Genomic DNA, 25,152 nt, shown 5'->3' on the forward strand with positions numbered 1-25,152 from the left:
GAGAGAGAGAGAACCACTATTGCAAACCCGCACCAACTGCCTGTACAGTGTGGACTGCCTGCCGTTCAAGAAGGCACAGCTGGCCAGCCCGATGCCTCTCGTTCACCTTGAAAACACTCTTGGTGGGGTCTGCGAGCGGAATGTGGGTCAGCTGTGCACAGTTAACGGGTGGCGTGCGGATGCCAGGTGGGCCCACCGTCCCCCTGCTCTCGGTGTTCCTCCGGCGCGGGTGCTCAGCTCTTGTCGAGCGGCCAAGCTCTCGTTAGCCTGTATGGAAACCGGAGTGCGTAGCGGCATATTAATGAACGCCGGGCAAGGAAGTGGACGCGACCTTGCACTGGCCGGCTTTTTTTTTTTTTTTTTGCACTTCCGTAATACAAACAGCCCGTCGCCATTGTTACGTAAGATACCGAACCACGTGGCTTTGTCGCGGTTTTTTTTTCTTTTTTTTTTTTTCAAGGGCAGCATCCGGCGCTCACACTTTGTGCTTTCGGCTCGCCAACCTGCGCAAGCGGCGTTGCGTGATGCATCGGTCGCGACCTTGGAGTCGCTCTCCGAGCCTCCCCCTTCCTTTGATTAGGCGGCGCCCGCTCGCGCAGCCCGAACGGGTCGGACTCGGCCCTCACGACGACTGCAGCGGGACAGGTTCGAGTGAGGCTCGCCGCCTTGCGGAAGAGGAGTAGTGCACGCCGCGCGTACGGTGTCGCCCGCTTCTCGGCGAGCAAGCGACGACGGTTGAAGCGCGCACCGCGTCGCGAGAGCGGGGGCGCCTCGACCTCGCACGCGCCCCCAACTTGGCAACGGAGGGGGAGGTTTCCTTGCGGAGCAGGTCGTAGATGACGACTAGAGCGACCTTGAAGTGACGTCATTTCTATCTCGCTGGCTGACAGCGTCGTTTAATCGTGCATATGGAGTAAACCGGCGTTGCGCAAACGGAAGAACGACTCACATACACACGAGCGTGAAGGACAACAGCGTGCTCGACTTGAGAACCGCTACTCTCGCGCATGCCAATCGGATTACTTTCTCTTAATGACAGCGCCGTGCTGGGGCGGACAGAAGGCAGGTTGCATGGGGGTTGGTCCTCCTCCTTCTTTAAGACGTTTCTTAATCACTCACCTCCTCGGGAAGCATCCACGAGGAGATGCGCTCTTTCGGCGTGTCGCAATCCGAGCTGCGCGGACCACGTGGCTGGCAATCTGGACGCTATGCCGGACGCCACTGGCGACTCTGCGCTGAGAAACACTTTTATAGCCTCGTAACGGCAGTGTCGACAAGGCTCAAGTAAATACAAGAAATTGCGAGAGCGTGGCGTTGGCGGTGGTGGCACTACGCCTCGCATACCAATTAGTTGTCCTGGGGGCCGTGGTATCCATGTTTCGCATGCACCGCTTCCTGTGTTTCTTTGTCGCATCATCTTTAGTTTTCCGCTTTTCTGCGTTGGCGGCGCAATACCGGCTTTCGTGCCGCTTCTGCGCAGCAAGATTAGCCTCTGCATGCGAAGGCCCAGAGAGTTGGACAAGACGCCCTTTCTGCGCATCCCATCACAGCCTCCAAGTTTCCACGATGCGGTGTTTACCTCGAGAGAAGGCTAGAAACAGCTCTCCTTCAAAACTAGGAAATGTCGTGGCATATGCTGCTGTGCATGTGGCGTGCTACCGTCCAGCATATGCAATTTCTCCCCTCCTCCTTTCCCGAGGAGTGTACACCAGGTGCATTCTGAGCTCTTCCTGAACGAAAGTTTTGTGCAAGCACTACCTGCTGAGTAACTTGAGGCAGCGTATACGTATACCAGCCCGTGCTCTGTAGGAAACAAAGCGTGGAACTTCGACGGGATGCAGCTTTCATGAGCATCTTTGAGAGAAAGAGAGAGAGGGGAGGTTAACCAGCTTAAATTGCCCTGTGCACGGCAGTGCAGTGTAGCATGCAGGACAAATTCGTCCAATCTAAGGGCTGGACGAATTGGTTGAGATGAGAAAGAGAGGGGCACGAAAAAAGAAACAAGAAAAAAAAAACGGTGACAGATGTGTCACGTTGTGCGCCATGGTTCTCTGTACAGTGTGCGGAGACGATCACTCTCTGTCGTGCTCAGCCAATTTGGACGTCTGACCTCTGTTCGAAGAGAGTTCAACAGCGTCAGAGTGATTTAGCATCGAATGAGAAGGCCGTGCTAGCGTAACTGCGCACTTTATGTTCCCCCGGTCTATACGAACCGCTTTATTGCTCACTGCTGCAGTTTTAATTGCTACGCGCAGATGTGAGAATCGAAGATTAATTTAGTCGCAAGTCTTCTCTTTCTTTTATTGTAAGTGGGAGTGTAAGCCAGTAATGAAATGCCGTATAGAAGTGTATTATAGCCTCCGTCATCGTTTTCATGGCTAAAATTCTGTGCGCACCTTTGCGTGGCAACTTTTCCATCCAACGTTTGTAGGTGTAAGCAGGAGTATACTTCTTGAAGGGCTAGTTAGCGTAACATAGATATGGAATGAGAGGCGGAAATTAGAAGCAAGCACCGATGAAGGAGGCGGGACGAGCGCTTGTTTTATTCGTCTGTGCTTGTCCTAATTTTCGTCCCTCATTTCACAGCTGACAGCCGGTATAGATGCTGGTGAGTTCCCTTCTGTAATATGTGCAACATCCGCGCCGAGAACCGCTTGTTCTGTGCCATGTATAGTTTGTTGAAATGTGCGACCTTGACGTCTGCGGCCGTGTAAGCAGTCCGTGGGGAGAAAGTGCGTGCGTGGCATTTTGCCGTCGACTTGTCTCGTAATAAACTCTTTTTATATTTCTTCATGAGGGGACTTCGGTGCGCTCGAAGTTGCTTCACTGACCCATCTCTTGCTGTCTCCTCCTCCACACTTGCTCAACACGACCCCCCCCCCCTCCCATTCGCCTGGTTCGTTTTCTTCTTTTTTTTTTTTCTGTCGCTTCGATGAGTAACGGCTGCTGTCCTAAGGCTCACTCGTGTCCGAACGGGCGCTCAAAATTCATTGGTGATTCAAAGCATCCGATGAGGCAGCTGTATTCCGGATAGCACTCGCTGACCTTGGTTTTCTGTTGTTTCGCAGAAATGGGGGAGGGGGAGGTGCACGCGGAAGAGCCCCTGAATGAGGACGGCGGTCCTTGAGCTGGAACCTGTGCGCACACTATAGGAGACAAAAATATTCCACTGAAACTTTTGCTGGACACATTTGATCTTCATCCGCTCTATTAATGCTTGACGCATCACAAGGCATGTGGGGCGGCTTATACTATGCGCTGTCGTGGGCACCTTTTCCTTTTTTCTCGCTTTGATCTGTCTGTTTGAGAGCTGGCCTGGCGGTTTTTCGAAAGTGGGAAGAGAAGGAAACGCGGCGCCAGTCACCAGCTGTCACGCATGTACGTGGCCCAACGGGGGACCTTCGACGCAAAAAATTTAGTGTTTGGTCGCCCATTGCGTAATGCAGTCTCTTTCCGTTTCGCTTTCTTTACGACGGCACCATTCGGAATCGTTTGTTTGCTTAACCGCGGTTTGTTTTATGTTCCAATGTTAGTCGCGAATAAGCCTTGAGTTGAAAGTCGGCATTGGGTCTGTTCGCCGTGTTCGAGGTTTTTCCCTTGTTTTTCTTCGCAAAATGAACCCACGCCAACTTGCCCAACTCTCAGTTCGTCTTTAAAAAAGTGTACGTGGCTGTGTACTGGAAAGCACAAAGTCGGGAGCGGTGCTAGTTTTTTTTTTTGTTTCTTTTTTTTTTTTTGTTTTTTATCCAGGGGGTGGAGGGGCAGGGGGGCACAGGCGAGAATTTCGGGGGAGGCGGCCGCCCCTGTGCAATATCAGTGCATACAATCAATGTATTTTACTCTCCTTAGTATAGGCCACATCAACTAGCCCCAGTGGAAGTACTTTTAAGCACAAGGGAAAGCAGATTCTGACCCTAATGTCCCAGCGGTCTACAGTGCGCGGACGGCATCGTTGATTACTGCTCTTTAGTGCTGTTGTGTTTTTGTGTGCGTTTTTTGTGCTCGTTATCTTTTTACTGGCACCCTTTTTTTACTTTCCTTAGTTATGTTTTCTTAACAAATTTCGTTGGGTGAAGTGTAGAATTACCTTCGTAGGCTGTAATGCAATTCTCCTTTGCTCTTCACGGCTAATTCAACATATTCGCGCAAAGGCAGTGCTGCCTGCGTCCTTTTAGATCAATGTAACTATAAAACGACATTCCTTTCATATTAACGTTTATTTTCTATATTGTGGCTACATCCTCTGCGTCATTTATTTGTAGACTGAACAATGCAGTTATCCATACGCGCTCGGATATCCCGGATACGCATCGATATTATTTCACGTATAACGGAAACGCGCTGCATCGCTGCATTCAAGACGATACACTGGTGACACGTACGTGTCTTCGATGTCAACGACTGCTCTTTGGTATTAGCATGTGAATTAGAAGCATATACATTTACTAATTGGCAGTCGGGAGTATATCTCTCCTCACAGTGCCGATATATGTACAGTATCAACCATATCACACACAAAAAAAAAGAAAAAAAAAAGAAGTGAGGGACTCTGGAAACAAATTTGTAATATTTGTTGCTCGATATTCCGAGTGGCGAGGGACGTCAGAAATCGTCCGACAGTCTTAAGCGAACAATTTTGTTACAGCAGAGCTGTTATGGTCGATGTTTGCCGTGTGTCGTAGATAGAAAATTATCATCATCATGAACCGGCACGCGCTCGATGACCGTACAGATGGTTGACAAATGGGTACAGATGGTCTGTACAGATGGGTTAACAAGAGAAGCTGAAACGTGAACACCAGCTCTGCTGTGACCCATCCTTGCGCGACTTAGTGCGAGCTGCGCAAATCTTTTTGCTAAGTTTCACTAATTAAAATCTTCATAATTCTACCTCACAGGTTCAAAATGCGGAATTGAAGTCGGTTCGGCACACGCCCATTGAGCTCTCTTATGGGCGTTCGCATAGGCGTGCGCACGGGAGGGGGGGGGGGGAGGGGGCGCGGTCGCCCCCCCCTCCCCTAGTCACCTTAGAGGAGGGGCGCGCAAAGTCGGCCCCATACTTTGACTTAATAGGGAGGGGGGCGCAGCGATGAACCTTCGCCCCCCCCCCCCCCTATCCCTGAAGGGGAACCCTGTGCACGCCTACGGGCGTTCGAATAGTGATAGATGTTAAAAACTATGCCGAATAACACAGCGGGAAAAAAATAATGTCTTTAATATCGAACCGAGTACCAAGTGTTTCGTAATTTCCGTAAATATATAAAAAAAGAATACACTGATGCTATGCACTGAAATCAGACCTATATTACTTCAATAAGTGTAATGTCGTTCTGAACCGTTAGTATTGTGGGTATGATGGCGTGTAAATGAGGCATTCCACACCAAACGAACCAGCTGGATACTCTAAACGCCCCAATTTCGTTTTTTTTTTCTCTTTGTTTTTTTTTTCCTTATCGTAAATATATTTTGTTCAAAAACAAAAGAGTAACTATGCTTCAACGCCATTGGAAGCCTACCCTTCAAAGTAGAGCATAGTGTACAAGACATAAATGTGAAAAGAAAATTGAGTCTGATTTAGAGAAAGCAGAAATTTCGTTCCAATAATTTGGAAAAGTACAGTGCTTTACTATGAATTTTCCTTTGTTTACACGAACTTTATTTTCTCGTATTTCAGCTGCATATTGCACGTGGAAGTGTTTCACCTAAAATATTCAAGGTTGCATATTTCATAAAAGGATACCTGTTGTTTCAGCTAACTTATTTACGCTGATGCTTGTTTTAGACAAGGAAAGGAAATGGAATTTGCCATCCACTCCATCGGGGCGCCGTTGAATGGTATAGTGCGTCTTCACAGCAATGCATGCATTGGCGTCGAGGGAAACTTCGGAGTAATTACGGTGTTGCATAAGTGCTTGAATCGGCCGGTGACGCCGTTTATTTCGTATCATTGGACTCAAACATGCATTCCCGTGATATGTCCTCGCGTTTTATGTTACGTTATGTGCACTAATCACATTGTTGGTCGCCGCGTCGAGCGTCTTTTTCTGCGTTCATCCACCGCGGTGTGGCTGCCGTGGATACAACCTTCTGATCCTGAGCACGAGGTCGCCATTTCGGCTTCTGGTCGCACATTCCGACGGTGGCGGCACGTAAAAAAATCTCGCGTGCTTTTTTTCCCCTGTACATTTAACGTGCATTTATAATTAAGTTAACTCCAAACGGTCGAATTTAATCCGGCTTCCCCTCTACGACCTCACTTAGTTTTGCTGAAATTTGTGTGTGTGTGTGTGTGTGTGTGTGTGTGTGTGTGTGTGTGTGTGTGTGTGTGTGTGTGTGTGTGTGTGTGTGTGTGTGTGTGTGTGTGTGTGTGTGTGTGTGTGTGTGTGTGTGTGTTATAGGGGCGTAGCAGTGCAGTGTCATATTGAATTGATGGCATAGGTGTTAAGTCGTGTGTTATCGGTGCTTCATTCTCCCCGGCTCCCGTCCATTGCTCTGGAAATCACTCACTGTTCCCGGCGCTCCTCTCGCATCGTTACCCTCAACGCTCCGGCGCCCTGCAGAATCCGCGGCACGATAAGCTCTATTACAGTGGCTCTATTGAGCGTGCCGCCAATGCGCCCCTCTGCCACTTTCCCCGCTAGTGGAGTGCACCTTGGCGAGTGCTCCTCAGATGGCGCGAGCTGGTCTGCGTCGAAGCGACGTTGCCATGGGCGTTGTCCGTGACGCAACGCGGCCCGCGTCGCCGCACCCAAGGTCGCTTCGTCCCGTTGGCGTGGGCGCCCCGGGCGCACTCGACCTGGCTCCGTTCCAGGAAGACGCGCCGAAGAGGCCTCTTCCCCTTGCTGGCTCCCCTCGTGGCGAGCCAGACCCGCGAACACGACAATTTACGCCGCGGATATACGGCGCGCAGCCCCGATTCCTCGCCGTGTGCGCATCTAGCACGAACGCAGACGAAGCCGCCCATCGGTTTACAGCGCGTGGCTGGAAATGGCACGAGGTTCGATCCGGGCCATAGTGTTGCTATATAGGAGTGCACTACCGGAGACGGGTCAAGGCGTCACCACAGAATGAATGACGGTGCAGCACATCGTCTTCAGAAATTTGGAAGTGAAGATGAAGTTGTAACTGTCATGGCGCATAAGTATAGTGTTCATTTAGCATTGCGCAACTGAGTGAGAGACCTTCGACCGCGATCGCACGGGCAACTTTAACTTACGAATCATGCACAATTCCGAGCTAGTGTCCTCTATTCCGAGCGTACCTCGAACGCCGTGTTCGGCATGGAAAGACGAATGGGATAAACGCTTCGTGCCGCGGAAGTGCGAAATACTGAACTGATATTTCTCGACAGATGGATTACTTGAAACTGACAAGTCTGACGGCTATTGAGCGGAACCTGCAGGACCGGAACGTGTGGGAATTACCGGAAACATTAACTAAGCGCATAGCGGCGCTTTGAAGCGCGCCCATTCCGCAGACCAGAGGCAAGGATACGATCGTATTACCGAATGATGTCATCGACGAAGCGAATGCGCGCATGTGCTTCGACCGGCTCTTTGCAGTTCCGGTTGGTAAAAGCGCCCTTAAGCGCGCAAGCCTGCTGACAGTCGCCGATCAATAGCTACATTGCCAAAGTGCCGAAGAAAGCCAGTTTTATGTTGTGGGCGTGGAATGAGTGTGCCTGTTTTTGGACACACGTGCGGGCACTGGCTGATGAAAAGAACTGCTGCGGGAGCGGTCACATTGAACTATCGGGGTTTTTTTTTTGGCCGCTCACATTTCCCTCTCGGCGAATAAAGGTGAATGTTTTCGTATGCAGACGATTTCGCAACAAGCCCACGAGTTAAAAGCATCCGCGGTTTCTATGGCGAAATTTCGCCGCTAATCCCCCGCTCGTCCGGAGATGCCGCATTAGCAATGCGGCGCATAGCCTGCCTTCAGATAGGAAGCTATGTAATAAAATAACCCGAGAAGAAAATACAACTTATTTACAAGGAAACGCGGAGGAAGCGACGTCATCTCTGTCCTGCGCTGGATGGAGGACGAGGGAAGAGACTGGGTCTGTATAGGGGGGGGGGGGATACACATACAGGGTATATGGGACCCATCCGTTTTCTTGGAAAGCCGTCGAGTACAGCCGCACACATAGCGTGGCTCTCAGCTGGGAACTGGCCATGCATGTCACATAGCAAGCACCCTTTTTTTTTTTTCCATTGGCACCATCGCACATTGATTTCCTATACGTGCCACTGTAGGGTGAGAGGTAGGGGAAGAAGACCAGAGTTAGCTGGCCATTGGATACGCGCGAGATATGCGAATGCAACTCTTACACTGCTTGAGATGCATAGTCACACTGCTTCCGTGGCCACGACGCTGAAAAGAGAACTATGCAGAAGATCCAGTGTTGCCAGGTCGGACGAGGTGGCGTAATCAAAAGCAAAAGAAACTTTAACCTAAATGTAGCCAAATACAAAAAAGAGCGAAGAGGTTTGCAGCCAAATATAGCCATTCTTATTTCCACTTTTAATTGTGTACACATTTTCACATTCGATTACGACAATCCCTTTTTATAGAACCCGTCATTAGGGTACGAACCCTAATTTCGTGTTCAAGGAGGTGAAAGTGTAGGTATTCGAGCGCACGCCTTCGCAATCAGCGGAGGTTAATTTAAAAAAAAAAAACGGATAACTAGATTCTGGGAGCTGCGGCTCATCACTCATTTGCTTTTGGTAGGTGACCTTTCAAGGTGAGGTCGTCTCTAGGGTCAGTAATCAAAAACTTTGCAGTATTTTATGCATGGAGAAAAACTCGAACGTTTATTTTTTGCATTCCTACAAAACATTTTATAATATTGTCGTGGCAGTGAATGATATAGCAGTGGAGGCGGTAGATAAAAAAATTCAAACTCTTTTGTGCAAATTTTCTCCATGCAAAGCAGGTGACACGCAAAGCACGAGCGGTGGGCACAGTCGTCAAAATCTGATGATGTGTGAAACACGTAAGCTCTCTTTATGTGTGACCACGGTCGTGTAATCGCTTGGTCTTGAGTCGGCTCTAAAGCATGCACTACTACTCGCTTTGCGCCTGCGATCTGATTAAAAGCAACAGGGGCGTAGCCAAGGGGGGGGGGGTCAACCCCCCCCCCCCCCGCAGAAATTTTTCAGTTTTGCTTGCGTATATATACACGCATATATACAAACGCACGCACGAACATACATAAAGTATGGTCGATCCCCCCCCCCCGCCCCCCCCCCCGAAAAAAATTTCTGGCTACGCCCCTGAAAAACAAGAATAACTGATAGGGAATCGGCGAAATTCCTGAAGGGTCCGACATATGAAAGCGCATCTTATACCTGCTCGTATACACAGCCGACACCTTGGCCGCCATTTTGAATTTGCGGCCGGATGTTTACATCACGTGGTTATTATTCTAATGCGGCAAAGTGCGACTTCGGGTGAAGTAGAAAGACCATGGAAAGACGTTCAGCTGTCGCCAAGTGAAGAAGTCGGGGCGAGAACAATCGGACTCGCCTCCTGATTTTCGGCCCGCTTAGAGCGGATTTCTGGCGCGTTTAGCCTTTTTCGCCTTCTTTGAGCTCCAGTATGATGGTGCCTTCGTTAGCAATGGAAGTGAGTGCATGCCACTTCCTTTTAAATGCGATTTGCGTACCAAAGGCACTGTTACCGCTTCTATCTATCTATCTATCTATCTATCTATCTATCTATCTATCTATCTATCTATCTATCTATCTATCTATCTATCTATCTATCTATCTATCTATCTATCTATCTATCTATCTATCTATCTATCTATCTATCTATCTATCTATCTATCTATCTAACTGCCTACGACTTTGTACACTCGTGACCGTCTCCCTGACTTTGTATATACCTTAATTAGCATGGGACGATATCATCACGAACACGATTAGCACGGCATCACATGAATAACCTGACATGCTTCTCGCGTACGTTATGAAACTAAGCTTACTTTCGATCACGTGTGGCACATACCCGTACACCACAGCCAGGCACGTAGGCAGGGGAGGGCCAGGCCCCCCCCCCCCCCCGAAATTCGTCCAGCCTTCTTTATTCCTGGGCAACTTTTTTTTTCTTTTTGCCATGGAAAGACTTTCTTTCGAACAATTAGGCCTCCCGCCCCTCCCCCCCCCCCCCCGAAAAAAATTCTGGCTACGTCCAGGGGCTTCAAGCTAGGTCCAAGGGCTTCAACCCGTCACCTGACGCCATCATCATCGACGGAGAGTGGGACGGGACAGGGGTTAATCCCCTCTTCCCCCCGCCTCGCCCGGACTTTTAATAAAGTTTATTCACTCACTCATTACGTGCCTGACCACAGCCCATGGAATGCGGGTATGCGCCACAGATGTTTCATAGTCTATATCGACTCAGGCACGGCGAGAATAGACTTTGGGAATCTTAACACGATAGCACGTTCCACAACCCGTGCCGCAGAAAATCCTGTACCTGCGATATCGGTGAGCGAAAAATTATGACTGGTGCAAAGGGTAAAAATCACGGTTTGAGCTGGACTCGAACCCACACATTCTGCGTTGCAGTGAAGTATTCTGCCACAGAGCCACGCCTGTACTCGAAAGTGCTTCGGAAAAAAAGATGTCGGGTCAACGGCAATTGTGGTTCCAGTGTTGTATCCGATTTTATAAACATGTAATAAGCATTACATATATACTCTTATGACTCAGCAAGCCACAATCAGCCGTTGCTCGACCCCGTAGGAATATGCCACCGACCGCTACTTATTATATGCAGATCATCACACCGTAGCGTGCTGTTTGTTTCGATAAAACTGGCGCTGTGCTGTGACGTTAGTGCCGATGTTACGTCAGACTCTGTTCACAGGATCGCTTTACGTGGCTTACGCAACGTTTGCCTTCGTGTATAGAAACGATCCTACGTCGACGACATGTAATAATAATAGTTGTTGAGGTTTAACGTCCCAAAACCACGATATGATTATGAGAGACGCCGTAATAGAGGGCTCCGCAAATTTCGACCACCTGGGGTTCTTTAACGTGCACCTAAATCTAGGTACACGGGGCTCAAACATTTTCGCCTCCGTCGAAAATGCAGCCGCCGCGGCCGGGATTCGATCCCGCGACCTTCGGGTCAGCAGTCGAGCGCCATAACCACTAGACCACCGTGGCGGGGCAGACATGTCTAGCCAAGTCTAGCCATACTTAGTACTACGAGCAAAAAAGCATTTCAGCAAAAGCTTGGCAATACTAGCAAAACTTAGCTAGGTCGAACACTAGCTCCGCTGATGGTTCCAGCCTTGCGCCACTAATGCAAGCTGTGCATTTTTTTAAATGTTATTTCATGAGAGAAAAAAAAAAAGTAGCTGGCAGAAAATAAATAACAGCGAAATCACTGTTCGCGAAAGAGAGAAAACAAACAGATTGAAGAGGGGAAAAAAGCGGAGCACACACGTCCAACGTAGTACACACAGATTTGCGCCTGCCTATATACACAAGGGCAATGCGAATAAGGGAACGGAAAAGTTGTGAAATCGTGCTGTTAAGTCCAACGGGCCGAGTCACGCTGTCGTAACCGGCTGAAGGCTCTAGACTTCACTTAACCAGTAAAAGGGAGAAACGTGGACCGGGTTGGTGTAGCATCATTCAAGTAGTGCTGGACCAGCTCTCAGACAAAGTACACAGACGAGAGCGCAATGTGTGTTTCGTTCTTACCCGTGTCTGAGCGCTGGTCCTACAGCATTTGAACTTTACTCGACGTAGTAGTCGCCTATAGTTAGTCGGCTTTGACGAATATTTTCGTCATTAAAAAAAGGTTATCTTGGAAGTAAATTAAGGGATATTGCAAGTACAATATCTCGTGATCGCTTCTTCAGGAAAAAATAAAATAAAAATGCCGTCTCCGTAAGATACATGCGTATACACCAACGGATTACAGTCGAACCTTCAGTGTCCTATTTTTACACATTCGTGTTCGCGCCCCTCTCGGTAACTTTTACTTTTGAAATGTAAAAGATCAGTTCTCTAGCCATAATACGCCTCCTGTGGGCCATATATACCTGCTCAATTTGGCAGAGCTCATTAGAAATTGACCTTGTAAGGGCTATATTACCGATAGTGAAGAATATAAATATGAACACGCCATCCAGTGGAGGTTGTAAACACTCTGTACGAAACATTAAATTATTTCATTCAGAGAAAGTGGCTCATTCGGCGGCCTCTTGCCCCAATGTGCAGGCGCGTGTTCAAAACGACGCCGGCAGCGTCGTCGCTATGCTCGCACAGCTGGAACAAGCGCGCGTGGGATGCCGTTTGTGTGCGTCTGGGAGGCATAGCTCCTTTTATAAAGTGGACCAGCGTATACTTTCGAGAGAAAAGAAAGCGCGTGAGGGTGGGCGACGATACCGTGGCGCGCCCCGCTGCATTCTCTGTCGGTCGTGCTTCTTGTGCTCTTCCGAGGCGCTGCTTCGAGGGCGCGCGTTTTCTTCATCTGTTCGTGCTAGCGGCCCTGTTTTTCGGGAAGAATGCCTACGCCGAGGACGCCACAAGTCGAGGTCTTCTACTGCGCCAAACCGTCGCCTCCGATATAATTCTTCCTCTCTTTAGCTTGTCTTTTCATTTTCACTTCATTCCATTCCTTGTCGAATGTATGTTATACAGACCTTTCCGCGCATCTCCTGTGTTCGGTGTCTCCTTTTTTTTTTTTTTCCCCGTTTTGAAGCTGCGCGTTCAAGTATTCCATTATTGATATGAACCAATCAGCACAGCAACGAATTTCGTATACCATCTCTAGACAGATGTATGAAACAAACACAAACAGACGCACGCACACAGACAAATGAGCGTGTCTTCCCGCCTTTTTGTTCCTCCGCTGCTTGTTTCATCCGAAAACTTAATGCTCATCTTCACGTTCCTATATCTATTTGCTCTTCAAGTACAATAAAAGTTTTAATTGGCTCTCAGGGCACCGAACAAACGCAAAAAATTCCCATTCAGCTTTAACTTTAGCTACAAAGCACAGTGGCTGATGCGACTGCACTCAATGGAGCCATCCTGTCGATTTATCAGCGTTGACTTGTCCGATGTTCCTTTGTGGTGGAAACATGACTAACGTCTAGCAGCTGCAGCGTCGAGCTGAGAGAAATGGTTATTCTGCACGCTCATTAGCGAATCAGGCGCCGAGTGTGTGCTGGAAATAACGATCGAAAGGGAGGCGCCTGTCGAGGGTGTTTCTTCGGCGCCTTTTCTTGGCGACGATCGGCCTGCAATCGGTGGCGGCGCGTTGCTGCAGTGCCAGTCCAATTTGTCACCCCTGGCCCAAACACCTTCGTGGGCCGATTGGGAGATGCAGCAGTGCCTCGCGGCGCAGTGGGTGTGTCTGGAGCGAGTGGTCTCCTAGCAACCGTCTCCCGCGGCAACCCCATCTCGCGGCGCTCGAGTCGGCCAGCTGCCGCTCGGGCCGGCCCTCGGTCGCCTGTTGCCGCAACGTCGGACACCGGGCTCGGACTTCGGGGCGCGGTGTCACGTGCGGCCAGGCGCGTGGTCGGCACGCGCGGTGCAACGGCAGGACCTGTTGACGACGGCAGGCGGACACCGCAGAGGCCGCCATGACTCAGTTCGTGAGCCACATACCGGTGGACATCGCCGCCTCGTCGCGTCCCTTCCGCCACCACCACGGCGACCCCAGGGAGCCGGCGGCTGCCGCCGCCGCCATCCATGCCACTCGCGAGGGCCACCAACAACAACACCATCAACCCTCGAAAAAGGTGCACGACGCTATCGGCTATAGCGAGCGCTGCTGAAGCGTGCAAACGGACCACGGCCGCGGGTTTGCGAATTCGCGGCCCATCTCCTTGAACAGCTAATCTTGCGTACACGGCAAGGGCGGGGCTGTCGCGTACGGCTGACGCTCTCATGTAGTTGTTTACCTGGCAGGTCTTTGCCATTACGGCCTTAATATTATCTTAGATCCGTAGCGCAAGCATCTGTTCGCTTGGTTTACCTTATTATTTCAGAACAACAAAATTTCCAAATTCGTAAAAACTTGTGGTGTATGTCTCTCCTACTTTTCTGCTCATTTTTAAACTGTGACAAGAGTTACAAATCGAAAATTTGGCTTACTCCAGCCATTCATCGTTGCGTTTCGTTACGCCGCTGCGGGCGTCACCATGCAGCGAACCATCATTCACTTGACAGGTAGATATCCGTATAACCATCATTTTGCTGCAACAGCAGTAAATAGCTGGAAACAGTGCTTGATCTGTCCGTGCCGTTACGCCGCAGTGCGCATCATCGTGCCGTAGTCGTCGCTATGCTATACCGCCGTCATCTTTGTCTTTGTTTTGTTGTTGCATAGAGATCGCGTAGTTGACACATTACTTCTTCGAGGCTTGAAAGCGGTTTGGGGTCCTAAAGATAGTCGGTGGAGTAACTTCAGTCGCGGTAAATGTGCTCAGAAGCTCAGTAATTGCTGAAGAACGCTGATTTAATCCAAGTGTACGAAATTAAGCCGAATATACAATGTCTGTTACACCTTCCTGCAAAAAAAAAAAAAAAACTACGACAAAAGCAGTTGCGACAAATGATCCTTGCAACAATGTTTTTTATAACGTTGTTGCAAGAATCACCCGTCAAAAAGCTATGCAAATGAGGTCTCGCTAAAACTGACATGCGACCCAACACTCTGCGTGCCACGGAGAACGAGGTAGAGGGCGAAAGAAAAGAGCCGCTTGGAGCAGGACAGAAAAAAAAAACCAAAAAGTCACGAAACACGGACACTAAACGTAACTTCATGGCTACATTCAGCTGTATACGAAGGCAATCGACACTCACTCACTCACTCACTCACTCACTCACTCACTCACTCACTCACTCACTCACTCACTCACTCACTCACTCACTCACTCACTCACTCACTCACTCACTCACTCACTCTCTCACATTCACTCACTCACTCACTCCCACTCACTCACTCACTCACCTCACTCACCTCCCTACGTCACTCACCACTCCATCACTCACTCACTCACTCACTCACTCGCTCACTCGCTCGCTCAGTGGGTTGTTCTTATAGATAATATTTAGAAATATTGAGTGTGACATCATATCGAATAACTAACTATAAGTGCATCTTTACGCGTTACTGAGCATTACTCAAGTAATACCCACTAACATTTTGTGAATGGGGCGTTATGTAATGCTTGAGAAGATTTGGCTACTGAAACTCGCGTTACTAAAGCCTTACGGCTGCTCAAGATATCTAAGGGGCGATTTCAAGGGCTTCAGCTGACATGGCAGAGCCTTTATTGAGTCTTCCCAAAATTCTTTGACATGAACTGTTGAATTCGTTTTTAACATTGTATACCGATTGTTCATACCTGATTCCATTTGACAGACTAATTAGCAGAATATGTCCCACAAATTTCTTAATGCATGTATCAGTTAGAAAGCTGCAGAGGTAATTGGGAAACATCCGTATAAATGTTTCTGACGAAGATTTGTTTCCTAGTTCTTTTCATAGGCCAGGAAGGCAAGCCCTCGGAATGGGAGAACAAGAGAGATAACGCCCAACAGCGCTTCCGCGCACTGTGTCGAGCGTACCTTCCTGTCACAGGAAAAGAGTTACACAAGCCTTACTTCGTTAGAAAATATCAGGCGCTCCACAGCGCTCGCAGGAGTTTCCGAATTGACAATTTGGTGTAGTTTTGAAAAGTTGCTCAAAGATGGTGCATCGAAAAGTCTATTCTTGTGTCTAACATTATTCTTTGGAGAGAGAGAGAGAAAAAGGGAAGGGGGAGGAGGCGAAACCTTGCTGATGCCATGCTGCATAGAGTCGTTCGTTGGGAGACTTCTGTTAAAACAACTTGTGATATGGAATGCAGTAGTTATGACATAACACATAAGTGCGAACTCGCGAGGCTTTAGGGTAAGCTTAAAGATTATGCAGCAAATTAAGATAAGCTTACTAGCTTGCAAGTAAGCTATATATAGTTCGTCTTTGGTGCTCAGTTTTTAGAAGTATAATGAACGAGGTTGTGTAACAGGGCGAAGTAATAACGCGTGATGCGTACGAGAAATTTCCAGACAAACGGGTTGGAACGGAATGTTACACAGGCATTGCCAAGTCATAAACGAAGTTATCAAACGTGAACCCGAAGAACGAAGAAGAACGAAGAAGTGCTTCTTTCTACGCTTCTCCCAGCTTTCTGCCGCCTCTAATGTCGTCCCCTTTGCGGAGTAACAGGAATTTCGCTCACGTTTCATCGACGTACACGTGCTTTTCAAATTCTATTTATATCGTTCCGTCGCTCTCTGTACACACTGTATGCAACTCTTCGGAAATCATTCTGAAATGCAGAAAATAAAATTAGTTCGCCTAATTGCGTGAGGCTTCCATGTGGGATCGCTTCACAGACCAGTCGCTATCCACAACTTGTAGCCTTAATGCTCGGCGTCCGAACTGCGCGAACGTAACGCACACTCGTGTACTTGGAATCGACGAATTCTCACATAGTTTGCGTGATTCTCGTTCCAGTCTGTGTCCGTGATACGAGTCGCGCAAACCTGAATTTTTGGATTTCCAGCTGGCGTGGCCGCCTGGGCGCCCTGTTTCCGTCTTTGCGCCTTTCAACGCGCCCGCGGCGCGGCGCGCCCACAGTGGTCGCCCTTATTCGATTTGTACTATAAATTGATCCCCGCCAGACGCAGGACGACCTTTTCGTCAATTCCCCCCCGACTCTTGTTTTGAAAGGCGGCGACGCGGCACGGGATGGATGCAGTTTCTCCTCGGCATCCCCAAAGGGTTGCGGGAGCACCGAGAGGAAGGGACCGCCGTCGAATCGATGGCACGAAGCGCTGCGTCCCGACTGGCCTCCGCTCTCTCCCTCTCTCTTCTCCCGAGCTCCTTTCATCTGGGCGCGCAAAGGCGCCGATCGCGGCGCGCATTGAAGGGAGTGGCGCCGCACTGTCGCGACGCGTTTCGCGCTCTGTTCTCCGGTCGTTGTGCTGGCTGAGAGGCCAGAACGCGCGTCAAGTGCAAGCACTTGGCGCGACGAAGCGCGTTTACTGCGTCTTTTCGCGACAGAGATGTTCGTTGTGCGCGCAGTTTTCTGGGCGTGTACCGTTATACGACCGACGCGAATGGGAAGGCTCCTCCTCTTTTGCAAACATCTATAGGAAGCTGCTAGTGAAATGCGCAGATGGATGTTAAAGTCGCGAATACCCCCCTTCTGCGCTGTCTGGTATTATTCATTTTCTTTTTTGTGGAGTTCAGCCGCAGTCACTGCCACCAACCCGTTCAACATGCAAGCGCTAAGCCTCGTATACCGCCTTTCGTTTGAGTCATAGGCTTCCCTTAGTATATATCTTACAAATTTTGCTCTCGTTTTGCTATCGTTTTGCTAAATTTTGCTAAAAGTCGCTAAGTTGGTGATAATTACTTATTCGGAATCTTGTCGTTCTTATGTTTTAAGTGTGCTCACGTGCCTTCGTCTTTAGTTTTTAAACTACAGCTTTAGGGTGCTCCTGCCAAGCACGTCTAAGGCCTAAATGTGCAAAGAAGAAATAAGCCTCGATTTCTCATCACATATGATGATTGTCCTTTGCCTAGAAAGGCAGCCTTTATACCACACACATGGCTCACTGGCAGGTTGTTCGGTATTTTGTGAAAACGAAAATTTGTTCGAGAACGGGAGGCGCATAGGATAACGGGATCGGTCGAGGCAGTTAATCTTGGCTACCAAGGTCCCTTACGGATCTTTTCCGGCCCTGGCGTAGCCAGTGGGGGAGGGGATGTTTCAACGCCCCCCCCCCCCCTCCCCTCGAAAATTTTCAATTTTGCGTGTGTATATATACAGGCACACATACAAACGCACGCACGAACACACATGGAGTATGGTTGAACCCCCCACCCCCCGAAAAAAATAGACTAAAAATGCAAAGTTACCGTCCAGCTGACCTAAACTCGCTAAATTTATCGACCTTCTCGCTACATCAAAATTTCTGTGCATGCAGACTCGGTGCATGCAGACTCGACTTTGACAAGAGATTGCGCGAACATGCCGATTTCGTTCTGCTTAAGTTGTTGAAGGCTTCATTTCAAGAAGCGGTGCAAACACACAAGACAAGAGAGACAGAGTGGTTGGCGCAGGACTGGAATTGAAATGCGCCAAGTCCAGTCTGCCTTTCTTGTCTCGCGTGTTTGCGCTATTTCTTGAAATGAATCCTTACCACCAAGCTCAAGTTCAAGCCCTTTTAAAGCTAACGCCTCCCCTAGGTCACCATATCGTTGCTCTCATCGTCATCATTAGTCTATTTATATCCACAGCGGGGTTGACTTTTCTACCAGTGACGTCCAATTACCTCTCTTTTTTTTTCGCCAGTCAACTACATCCTAAAGGCATGAAAAATTTTCTAACATTCCGAGAGAGACAGCGCCCAGAAACAGGACCAGTGAAACACAAAACAACATATAGGCACTATATTGTTTACTAATCCCTGTTTCCTAAATCACAACGCTTGCTGGTCTGCTGTACATGACTGCATGCCCCTTCTCCACACATGTTCTCTTAGTATAACAGACGATCGGTTGTCTGTGCTCTTGAGTTCATCAGTGAATTGATGCTTTGCCCTATTATTGAAATTGCTGATGATATTGCCCTTCTTATCATTCAGCGTATACAACTTGTTCATTCCGTTGCCTCCTGCTGATTTCGCGCTTCTGCCATCTGTTACTGCTTCCTCAGTCTTCCCAATAGGATCATTTCGCCTGCCAACTGTATTATACTCTACTTTTGACGGTTCAGTTCTGACGACTCGTGCCAATGCGATTTGACTGAGTTGAAGGTTTTCGTGCTCTCTTCGTTTCTTTATTAGGCCCTTGGTTGTTTGGCAGAGCTTGCCTGTGACCTCTCTTGGTCTCTCACTTCCGACTTCATTTGCGGATTCACAATTTAGTTCTGTTAAAACCTCTAGAATGTCCTGATGCCCTTGGGCCCGCACTGAAGAAAACCTCTTAAGCCCGTATTGTTCCTAAGAGCGAATTCGAGCCGATCCTGACACTGGACATACTATTAGCGAATGAAGCTAGCAAATGGCAAATAACAGTTACAAAGACGAAGCTTCGTGAATACATGCCCTGTTTAACTGCCTCATAATTGCTCGAGAACAGCAGCCTAACTTTTTTCTTTCCCTGGTTGCTTGGGTGATCGTCTTAAATGTGTTGAAAATTGAAATATGGACAGCTGCCTCTGCAAACTCGCACAAATGTTTTTTTTTTTTAATTGCTGAAACAGTTACGAGCAGGAAATGTAAACGTTGCTGCTACTCTTCGAAGATGTGGGTGCGGCAAGCATCACATTTAATATGTGCCGGTGTAATGCGACGATCCTATTCTTTCCCTTTCCTTGTTAATCGTTAGTGGCCCGAAGAGCGCACTGCTATTATTGCCACTATCAGCTGATTTTGAGTTTTAGATGTTAAAGAAGGAATAGAAAAAAAGCGAAACAATAGAGCCGGCCATGTTATGGTTATGTCATCAAAAAAGAAGAAAGCAAGTTAATGGCAAGACGCACATCTGCTGAACATGCAACCGCGCTTTCTCTGCTCGTGTGTAGACTGTAGACCTCTCTGCGCAAGAACGGATGGAGAAAAAAAAACAACCTGAAAATGCATCATATTAAGCGACAGCTGTCTCTAACAGCAGTCACAAGCATAAACGAAGAGTTTTTTTTGTTTGTTTGCACGCTTCTTCAGAAATCGTGTTTGCTCTCCGAAGCTTTAAAAATCAGCGTGCGTTCGTACTCCATACCGCCTGTATTCTTTGAAAATTCTTGCATTAGTACTACCCAGCCACGTCAGGCTTCTAATAACACGCTGGGTTGATTGGCTAACCACAGGCATTCTTCTTTCTCGTTCTTCTAGCAGCTCTCGGCCTAGTGGCCGTGTTGTTAGACTTTGAACGGCTACGACCGGCCGAGCTACGAGGCCCGTTGCCACGAAGACGTAGTTGCAGGCGCGTCGTCAGCGCTGATTTGTTTACGCAGCCGCCCGCAGGAAGTGTTGTGTCTGGGCCACCGCGAGCTCTCTGGCAGGCCATTCAAAAGAGGCGTGTCCTTCTCAAACACAGGCTGGAAAAGCCCGTTTGGCGAAGTCTCTCGCGAACTTATGAATATAGCCATGATTCAGAACGAGAGCGTTCCGTTTGCCGAGAACAAGGTTTCTAGATCACGCTAGCAAGTTATTCTCTGCATGTAGCAGCGGGCTCCGACCTCCGCATGACTGCAACGTGCGCTCGTGCAAACATTGATCACCGCTGTCATACCTTACGCTGATGGCTAGTGCAAACGATAATTAAAGAATTGCTTAGGCTGGTTTTTGTTAAGGTGGTGTAGCACGAAGCAGAACAAGGACACAGAGGCGACCAAAAGCCAACGCTACACCACCTTAACAAAAATGAAAAACAAACAAGCCCAAACCATCGTAAAGGCTTTTTTAATTGCGTTAACAAACACGGACAAAAAAAGAGGGAAGAACACTGGACGTGCGCAGTCCAGTTTTCCTACCTCTTCTTTGTCCGTGTTTGTTAGCGCAGTTAAAAAACCTTCACGATGAACGTCAACCAAGTAGGCCGACTTGGTGCTCTACTTTAGCCCAAACCACTACTCTTCTAAGGCTGCAATATAAGAGCTCTCGCAGCCACCACCGCTCCTATGTTTACACCGGCCTCGCACGCTCAAGCTGCGCGGGACCTACTGCAAAAGCATTGTCAGGAAGTTCCAAGGGCGCCAGAAGGAAGCTATCTCGCAAACGGATCACAGCTTGCGCAAATGCCTCGCGTCTAGCGCGTCACCCTCTCCTCTGTCTCAACAATGCGGTGCGCTCTGCTTCCACTTCCTCGCGTGGCGTGTTCCCGCGATTATGTTGGAAAGAGTTGTCTTTTGAATGGCGGCGTGTTTTCTGTCTTATAAAAATTGCTGCGCCGCCGAGTTGGATGCTACGTCGCTATAGCATTCAGAAAGTGCTCGACTGCACACCGTCCCGGAAATTGAGGAATGACCGCAAGCCAGAGAGCGCGTGTCTGTCGTCCGCTTTGCCGCCCGAGTTCCGGAAGCATGCTGAGGACCATCGATTCCGTGTGACCTCGGCTGGGCGGCGCCGTAGTGTCGCACTGTTTGTGGCGCAGTCGGCGCGATGGCAGTTTGGGACGGAGGGCGGCCGTTTGTCCACGTACGCCTGCAGCTGTGCCTGGCCGATGGTACAGTAAACTGTGCCGTATACACACAGCGGCCGCTTCTTCTTCACTGCTGCTCGCAAATAACGCGAAAAATCCCATCATTTGATGCAAGGTCGAGACACGTCTACCCACTTGCAATTACGATGATTGCTGGCTCGTACGGCTAGAAGGAAGAATGCCCTTCCGCTGGAAACTCCCGTTGTGATCTTAGGCGATACGTAAAATGAGGCTTTAACCATTGGGACGTTGAGAAATAGTAGTAATACTGTTGAGATGGAGGAGGAACGGAGTATTACTGCTACGATGAGGGCTTGGGTTGTCCTTACCTTGTCAATCACACTTCAATCACCACGAAGTGGAACCTTTGCAAAGTTAATCAACACGAAAAACGAACACACGAAAAAGCACGCACACACAGGACGACAGGTTTTCTTGTGTCTTCGTCTTTCATGGTGATTAAGTTTGTAGATGACGCACCAACTTGCCCAAACAGAAGCACTCCTAAACCACAAAGTGAAAGGGAACATATACAGGATGTTTCAAGAAATGTGTCCAACCTTCTAAAAAAATAAGAAAAATGCGATATTTGCTCGGGGTTTTCAGCATTGCTTTTTCTGTAGCGGCAGGAATCTTAAGGTAGTTAAGGACTTCATTTACGGCAGTAATTAAGAAAGTTACATTAATTAACTTTTTTAATTAGTGGAGTTAGGTGATTGTGTCAAATGGGAGAATTGAAGTTCTTCATGCGAGGAACCCATCCGAGCTTTGAGATTTTGAAAAAGCGTCCTCTAGCAATTGTTTTGGCGTAATGAAATTCAACCAAATGCAACGGCTTTCAACAGCGAAAGCCTTCGAATTTGGTTGAATTTCATTAATTCGTAATTATTACTAGAGACCGCTTTTCCGAAATCTCAAAGTTGGAATGGGTTTCTGGCACGAAGAACTTCAATTCCCCAATTTCACACAGTCACCTAACTCCACTAATTAAAAAGTTAATTAATTTAACTTTCGTAATTACTGCCTCAAGTCATGTCTCTAACCATCTTAAGATGCCTAGCGCTACAGAAAAAGTCATTCACTCATTTTGGACGTCTCGGAAGAATATGGCAGTTGCGTTCTTCCATGTTTCTGTTTAGGTTTCGCCATTAAATTTGGTTGAATTTGATTACTTCGTAATTATTACTAGATGTCACTTTTTCGAAATCTCAAAGTTGGGTTGGGTTTCTGGCATGAAGAACTTCAATTCTCCCATTTCACACAACCCCCTAACTCAACTATTTAAAAAGTTAATTAATTTAACTTTCTTAATTACAGTCCCAAATAATTTCTTTAACCATCTTGAAATCCATGCCACTACAGAAAAATTCGGCAGATCCCACGTACCGTGGGAGTCGATGTTATGCGAAGCATGCGGCGGCGGGTAGGTGACTGTGGCGTAACTTTTTTTACTGAGCGACACGTTGCAAAATGACGCTAAAGATATGTTTAAATTTTATACGCACACATATATATGTTGAAGAGCCACATATGTGTCCAGAGAACGCACGCACGTTTCACGAACTCGTGTGCATGTGTGGAAGAAGTTCTTGACAGTTCTTGAACAAGGGCATCATCACCGTCATCAGTGAGCACCAGCAGCTGGTCATGACTTGTTATGGGATCCGGTCGTGATCGTGGTGACGAGGGGTCCATGTGTAGTGAATTATGTGGTATAGTAGAGCTGTTGGAATTCTAGGATGCTTCGGTTCCTACACCTACACCCGTTCATTACGTCACATTTTAGCATAAAAAAGCGACACTCGGCTCTCGCCTGTGTAGTGTGAACAAGGAACCCGTATGGGTCCCGAAACGTCTCTGTGTTTTTCACCTTGATTTGGTCAGTGACCGCATCTACATCCTCATGCTCGGTCATTTCGTCGACAAACCGGCTGTCGACAGAGCCGGCGACAAGTAGGAACCTGAAGCCACCCTTCGAGTTGGTGAGGTATAGGCCGTCGAGGCTGGTAGGCCTGGATAGTGCTACGTGGAACAACATCAGTGGATGGTGTTTGTCGTATTCGTAGACTACCTGGGCGTATGTGGCCTACGTAGCCTAGTCTACAAAGCGGCTGTCACTCAATCTGGCATCATCCTCGGTCAGCATGAGGCCATCGCGCAGCCTCGTAAGAAATGAAGTGGACACTGCGTCGTTCTTGCGGACTAAGTGCAATTTACGGTGCGGTGATGTGGATATCATATGTAACTTTCGTTAATGTATTCCTCCGGGGTCGAGCAATGCTTCAATATAGCTTGCTGAATCATATGAATACAAACGTAATGTTTATTAGACTGCTATAAAAGCGGACTCAACACTGGAACTACAGACGTTAATCTGATATGATGCATGTATCGTAGGAGTACACATCGTATGAGTATCATGTAGTGTTTATTGCTTTCTTGTAAAATTAGATAGCAAGCACCACAACCACAATTGACGTTGCACTGATATTACGCCTGCGTAGGCTGTTTTTCCAAACCAGTTTATAGACCTGGCATGGCTCAGTGGTAGAATACCTGATTGCCACGCAGAATGCTTGGGTTCGATTCCTGCAGGGATCCTAATTTTCATTCATTCCATTCGTTGAGTCAACGCTGCCATTGTTGGTTTTCCTTAACGCTCTAGCATTTAAGTTACCAATGTCCGTTCTCGCCGTTCCTGGGTAATATAAACAGTCAATCACCTGTGGCGCATACCCGTACACCGCGGCCCGTGGTAAACGGGTATGTGCCACACGTGTCTAGTGGAAAGGGTTTGATGACGTACGCGACAGGATTTTAACGTTATTCATGTCATGACCCGGCAATCATATTCGTCAAATCCTCTTACCCTCCCATGCAAATTTTGGTCTTCACCAAGGTAAGGAGGCGATCATGAGAGCACCCAGACGTAGGCGGCTAGATAGATAGATAGATAGATACGTAGATAGAAACGCTCAAAGTGCCAGAGGTTCGCTAAGAAATGCTTCGCATTTAAAAACCAATTCTGAAGGCAGCAATCAAATATCGCATTTTCCTGATTTTTTGAGAACGTTGGACACATTTCTTGAAACACCCTGTATAGTTACCTTTGCAAGATCTATATCGCGGTATGCTGGTGTCTAGAATATCACTAAATAATAGCTTATTTTCTTCTCCAGCAGGAAGCGCCAGCACCTTGCGCTCTATTGCAGTATTTGTTTGTTTGTTTGTTTGTTTGTTTGTTTGTTTGTTTGTTTGTTTGTTTGTTTGTTTGTTTGTTTGTTTGTTTGTTTGTTTGATATTAGCTTGTCAGCAGCTGCAGTATCGCTTCAGGTGGTGCGCTCCGTATAATAAACCGCATGCCTACGACATTGGGGCCGTCATTCAGACCTCGCTAACAGCTCGCAGAAGTGGCGTGTATCAACTACACCAGATCGGTTGTGAACATATGGGACCTGCGAACGGGAAAAGCTAAATCATATTGCTGGACTCGGACCTTTCAAGCGCACTCTGTGTGAGCGTTGTGTGCGTGTGCGCGCGCAAAGAGAGAGAGGGACAGAAAGAGAAGCTATGGGTGCCTTTGGGCGCATAGTTTTCTGCGTCACGCATTCTTTCAAATTTTATTCGTGAATAGCATAAAACACAATTCCTTTGCAATTTCATGTTGGAGCAACATGACTTGCTTGTCACACCTTTCTGCGCCCCTTGCGTTTAGGATGCGAAGACACAATTGGTCTCTCTCTCTCTCTCTCTGTTTGTTTATCCGTATTTGCGCCGCTCTTGGCTATTGGCTTTATGTGCGTAACCATCTCATTTCTAGCTAAAAAAAGAGACAGGGCTTGCAAACACGGACACAAGAAAGAAGTCAGGACACGACAAACGCCGTTTGTGGTGTCCTGACTTCTTTCTTGT

The 25,152-nt window shown here is 48.0% G+C and overlaps 1 protein-coding gene across 2 annotated transcripts in view; it reads left to right on the forward strand.

The window, feature by feature from the left end:
- Positions 1–25,152, forward strand: part of LOC119406177 (ankyrin-2) — a 345,579-nt gene that overhangs the window by 12,701 nt on the left and 307,726 nt on the right. Inside the window, exon 1 of one of the 2 annotated variants that reach the window (XM_049418869.1) lies at positions 13,573–13,777. The exons of the other annotated variant lie outside the window; for it this stretch is intronic. Within the exon in view, the coding sequence (XP_049274826.1) occupies positions 13,619–13,777 (159 nt within the window). The 5' untranslated portion in view covers positions 13,573–13,618. Of the gene's footprint in view, positions 1–13,572; positions 13,778–25,152 lie in introns of those variants that run through there. 2 annotated transcript variants of the gene reach the window in all.

This window comes from Rhipicephalus sanguineus, chromosome 1 (genome assembly GCF_013339695.2).
Source record: "Rhipicephalus sanguineus isolate Rsan-2018 chromosome 1, BIME_Rsan_1.4, whole genome shotgun sequence".
Lineage (NCBI taxonomy): Eukaryota > Metazoa > Arthropoda > Arachnida > Ixodida > Ixodidae > Rhipicephalus > Rhipicephalus sanguineus.